This window comes from Tachysurus fulvidraco, chromosome 17, assembly GCF_022655615.1.
Source record: "Tachysurus fulvidraco isolate hzauxx_2018 chromosome 17, HZAU_PFXX_2.0, whole genome shotgun sequence".
NCBI classification, from domain to species: Eukaryota; Metazoa; Chordata; class Actinopteri; order Siluriformes; family Bagridae; genus Tachysurus; species Tachysurus fulvidraco.
Genome location: NC_062534.1, coordinates 25,468,145 through 25,473,512, shown reverse-complemented (window position 1 = coordinate 25,473,512; position 5,368 = coordinate 25,468,145). Strand labels below are relative to the sequence as shown.

At 51.3% G+C, this 5,368-nt stretch overlaps 1 protein-coding gene across 3 annotated transcripts in view; it reads left to right on the top strand.

Annotated features, from left to right (window-relative positions):
• Window positions 1-5,368, top strand: part of wwp2 (WW domain containing E3 ubiquitin protein ligase 2) — a 39,476-nt gene that overhangs the window by 33,144 nt on the left and 964 nt on the right. For all 3 annotated transcript variants that reach the window (XM_047802534.1, XM_027160881.2, XM_027160882.2), the window contains 5 exons: window positions 399-539; window positions 708-828; window positions 967-1,071; window positions 3,141-3,237; window positions 3,893-3,965. In XM_047802534.1, the coding sequence (XP_047658490.1) occupies window positions 399-539; window positions 708-828; window positions 967-1,071; window positions 3,141-3,237; window positions 3,893-3,965 (537 nt within the window). The remainder of the gene's footprint in view (window positions 1-398; window positions 540-707; window positions 829-966; window positions 1,072-3,140; window positions 3,238-3,892; window positions 3,966-5,368) is intronic.

Below are 5,368 nucleotides of genomic sequence, written 5' to 3'. Positions count from 1 at the left end.
GACCCACACCCTTATCAACCCACATCCCCTCAATCCTAAACTTTATCTTCTCTTCCTCCTTTACTACACCACCCCATGTTCCTCTCCTTTTACACATCCTCACTTATACAAATCCATCCTTGGCTCCACCCTTGCACCAACTCACATAATTACACACCAACTCACATTATGCTGATGCTAGTCATGTGACCTTTTAACTAGTTTCAGTGTCATTGATAATGCACACAGTGGTTAAAATGTCGCATTGAAAGCTCTGTGTGTGTGTGTGTGTGTGTGTGTGTGTGTGTGTGTGTGTGTGTGTGTGTGTGTGTGTGTGTGTGTGTGTGTGTGTGTGTGTGTGTGTGTGTGTGTGTGTGTGTGTGTGTGTGTGTGTGTGTGTGTGTGTGCGTGCATCACAGGGAAAACGATGTGGAGGAGTGTGGAGTTGAGCTGTATTTTGCACAGGACATGGAGATTTTGGGGAAGGTGTCCACGCACTCGCTGAAGGATGATGGTGAGAACCTGCTCGTCACTCAGGAGAACAAGGAGGAGTATATCAGGTACTGACTCCGCCTCCACTCTCACTAACGCCACCGCTCTTCCACACTAGTGGTCCTGCTGTACAGCCAAACTGCACTCACTACACTCATTATAGTGTATACTGTTATACTGAGATTTGCAGTAATGTTGAATTGCGTGCGTGTGTGTGTGTGTGTGTGTGTGTTAAGTTTGCTGACAGACTGGCGGTTCTCACGGGGAGTGGAGGAACAGACCAAAGCATTTCTAGATGGCTTTAATGAAGTTGTTCCACTTGAATGGCTTCGTTACTTTGATGAGAAGGAGCTGGAGGTGGGAGGAGCTAACACAAACCACGCCCATTTTGCCACTAAGCAAAATTTCACAAATTGACATTAATATGAGCTTTACATACCTGTGTGAGCCCACAGTAATGTGTGTGTGTGTGTGTGTGTGTGTGTGTGTGTGTAGCTGATGCTGTGTGGGATGCAGGAGATTGATCTGAGTGACTGGCAGAAAAACACCATCTATCGGCATTACACTAAGAACAGCAAACAGATCCACTGGTTCTGGCAGGTGTGTATGCGTGTGTGTCCGTGTGTGTGTATGCGTGTGTGTCCGTGTGTGTGTATGCGTGTGTGTCCGTGTGTGTGTATGCGTGTGTGTCCGTGTGTGTGTATGCGTGTGTGTCCGTGTGTGTGTATGCGTGTGTGTCCGTGTGTGTATGCGTGTGTGTCCGTGTGTGTGTATGCGTGTGTGTCCGTGTGTGTGTATGCGTGTGTGTCCGTGTGTGTATGCGTGTGTGTCCGTGTGTGTATGCGTGTGTGTCCGTGTGTGTATGCGTGTGTGTCCGTGTGTGTATGCGTGTGTGTCCGTGTGTGTATGCGTGTGTGTCCGTGTGTGTGTATGCGTGTGTGTCCGTGTGTGTATGCGTGTGTGTGTATGCGTGTGTGTCCGTGTGTGTATGCGTGTGTGTCCGTGTGTGTATGCGTGTGTGTGTGTTTTTTTGTGTGTGTGTCCGTGTGTGTATGCGTGTGTGTCCGTGTGTGTATGCGTGTGTGTCCGTGTGTGTGTATGCGTGTGTGTCCGTGTGTGTGTATGCGTGTGTGTCCGTGTGTGTGTATGCGTGTGTGTCCGTGTGTGTGTATGCGTGTGTGTCCGTGTGTGTGTATGCGTGTGTGTCCGTGTGTGTGTATGCGTGTGTGTCCGTGTGTGTGTATGCGTGTGTGTCCGTGTGTGTGTATGCGTGTGTGTCCGTGTGTGTGTATGCGTGTGTGTCCGTGTGTGTGTATGCGTGTGTGTCCGTGTGTGTGTATGCGTGTGTGTCCGTGTGTGTGTATGCGTGTGTGTCCGTATGCGTGTCCGTATGCGTGTGTGTCCGTATGCGTGTGTGTCCGTATGCGTGTGTGTCCGTATGCGTGTGTGTCCGTATGCGTGTGTGTCCGTATGCGTGTGTGTCCGTATGCGTGTGTGTCCGTGTGCGTGTGTGTCCGTGTGCGTGTGTGTCCGTGTGCGTGTGTGTCCGTGTGCGTGTGTGTCCGTGTGCGTGTGTGTCCGTCTGCGTGTGTGTCCGTGTGCGTGTGTGTCCGTGTGCGTGTGTGTCCGTGTGCGTGTGTGTCCGTGTGCGTGTGTGTCCGTGTGCGTGTGTGTCCGTGTGCGTGTGTGTCCGTATGCGTGTGTGTCCGTATGCGTGTGTGTCCGTATGCGTGTGTGTCCGTATGCGTGTGTGTCCGTATGCGTGTGTGTCCGTATGCGTGTGTGTCCGTATGCGTGTGTGTCCGTATGCGTGTGTGTCCGTATGCGTGTGTGTCCGTATGCGTGTGTGTCCGTATGCGTGTGTGTCCGTATGCGTGTGTGTCCGTATGCGTGTGTGTCCGTATGCGTGTGTGTCCGTATGCGTGTGTGTCCGTATGCGTGTGTGTCCGTATGCGTGTGTGTCCGTATGCGTGTGTGTCCGTATGCGTGTGTGTCCGTATGCGTGTGTGTCCGTATGCGTGTGTGTGTCCGTATGCGTGTGTGTGTCCGTATGCGTGTGTGTGTCCGTATGCGTGTGTGTGTCCGTTTGCGTGTGTGTGTCCGTATGCGTGTGTGTCCGTATGCGTGTGTGTCCGTATGCGTGTGTGTCCGTATGCGTGTGTGTCCGTATGCGTGTGTGTCCGTATGCGTGTCCGTATGCGTGTGTGTCCGTATGCGTGTGTGTCCGTATGCGTGTGTGTCCGTATGCGTGTGTGTCCGTATGCGTGTGTGTCCGCGTGTGTGTTCGTATGCGTGTGTGTATGCGTGTGTGTCCGTATGCGTGTGTGTATGCGTGTGTGTCCGTATGCGTGTGTGTATGCGTGTGTGTCCGTGTGTGGAGCTAAGCATGTGTGTGTGCTTGTGTGTCCATGTGTGTGTGTTTGTGTGTCCATGTGTGTGTGTTTGTGTGTCCATGTGTGTGTGTTTGTGTGTCTGTGTGTGTGTGCTTGTGTGTTTGTGTGTCCATGTGTGTGTGTTTGTGTGATTACATTAGATCTAATCAGTCAGCATGATTGAGGTTTACAGACACAATGCTGTTAGATCTCATGCCAGATGGGGTTGAGGCTGTTGGGGCTGTAACCATGACAACGCAGCCATGTACTCGGACTCATGAGTTGTGTGTTCTGTAGGTTGTGAAGGAGATGGACAATGAGAAAAGGATTCGACTGCTGCAGTTTGTCACAGGAACATGTCGGCTCCCTGTGGGAGGATTCGCTGAGCTGATCGGTAAAGTTTATATGATAATAAAACTGATGATGATGATGATGATGATGGTGTGTTCACTCACCAGGTAGATTTGATAAAGACCCCCCCCCCCCCATAAATCCCCAAACTGACCTAATGTCCGTCCATCTCATTAGTCTCCGCAATTAATTCCATTACAAACTGCACTTTATCTAATGAATGTGATGCTGCTTTGTCCTCAGTGTGTGAGTCGTTAGTGATGAGGAGATAAAGTAAATCTGTAGCGTCTCACTGCAGATGCTCCACACTCCACACACTCTCCTGTCTGATGTTCCTCAGTGTGTGAGTCGTTAGTGATGAGGAGATAAAGTAAATCTGTAGCGTCTCACTGTAACCCACACGTTCTCCTGTCTGATGTTCCTCAGTGTGTGAGTCGTTAGTGATGAGGAGATAAAGTAAATCTGTAGCGTCTCACTGTAACCCACACACTCTCCTGTCTGATGTTCCTCAGTGTGTGAGTCGTTAGTGATGAGGAGATAAAGTAAATCTGTAGCGTCTCACTGCAGATGCTCCACACTCCACACACTCTCCTGTCTGATGTTCCTCAGTGTGTGAGTCGTTAGTGATGATGAGGAGATAAAGTAAATCTGTAGCGTCTCACTGTAACCCACACGTTCTCCTGTCTGATGTTCCTCAGGGAGTAACGGACCACAGAAGTTCTGCATCGACAAAGTGGGCAAGGAAACATGGCTGCCGAGGAGCCACACCTGGTGAGAGACCTCTGACCTGCTACATCACACACTGCACACACCGGACACCGCACACCATACATCGCACCCTGCACATTGCACCCCGCACATTGCAGCCCGCACCCCACACACCGCACACCACACATCTCACTCCGCACACCGCACATCTCACTCCGCACACCACACACCACACATCTCACTCCGCACACCACACATCTCACTCCGCACACCGCACACCACACATCTCACTCCGCACACCACACATCTCACTCCGCACACCGCACACCGCACATCTCACTCCGCACACCACACATCTCACTCCGCACACCGCACACCACACATCTCACTCCGCACACCGCACACCACACATCTCACTCCGCACACCGCACACCACACATCTCACTCCGCACACCGCACACCACACATCTCACTCCGCACACCGCACACCACACATCTCACTCCGCACACCGCACACCACACATCTCACTCCGCACACCGCACACCACACATCTCACTCCGCACACCGCACACCACACATCTCACTCCGCACACCACACATCTCACTCCGCACACCGCACACCACACATCTCACTCCGCACACCGCACACCACACATCTCACTCCGCACACCACACATCTCACTCCGCACACCGCACATCTCACTCCGCACACCGCACACCACACATCTCACTCCGCACACCGCACACCACACATCTCACTCCGCACACCGCACACCACACATCTCACTCCGCACACCGCACACCACACATCTCACTCCGCACACCGCACACCACACACCGCACACCACACATCTCACTCCACACACCACACATCTCACTCCGCACACCACACACCACACATCTCACTCCGCACACCACACACCACACACCACACATCTCACTCCGCACACCACACACCGGACACCACACATCTCACTCCGCACACCACACACCGGACACCGCTCACCAGACACCACACCCCGCACACCACACCACACACCGCACATCTCACACCACACACTGGACACCGTTTTGATTTTGACTTGTAAGGAACATGAGTGGCTGTAGATACAGGGTTAGTAACGACTTACTAATAACATTAAATACTCTACGCTTTCGTGTTAACTTCGAGAATGTCTGATTTTATTTATATAATTTTTATACCAAACCTTTACATGGAGTTACATTTACAGCAGTAGGATAGATGATGTAGTAACGACGAGATGTGGTACTTTAGTGACAGAATATCAGTTCTGAAAAACCCCCTGAGAAGAAGAGGTGACGTGACCAACATCACGCATAAGTAATAATGGTTTTCCTCGAGATGCATTCCCAAGGCTCAAAGTCATCGTGTAGAAGTTTCTATAAAGAACGAAGTAAAAACTGTGGGCGTGTCTGAATAAAGTCTGTGTTCTTTCTCCTGCAG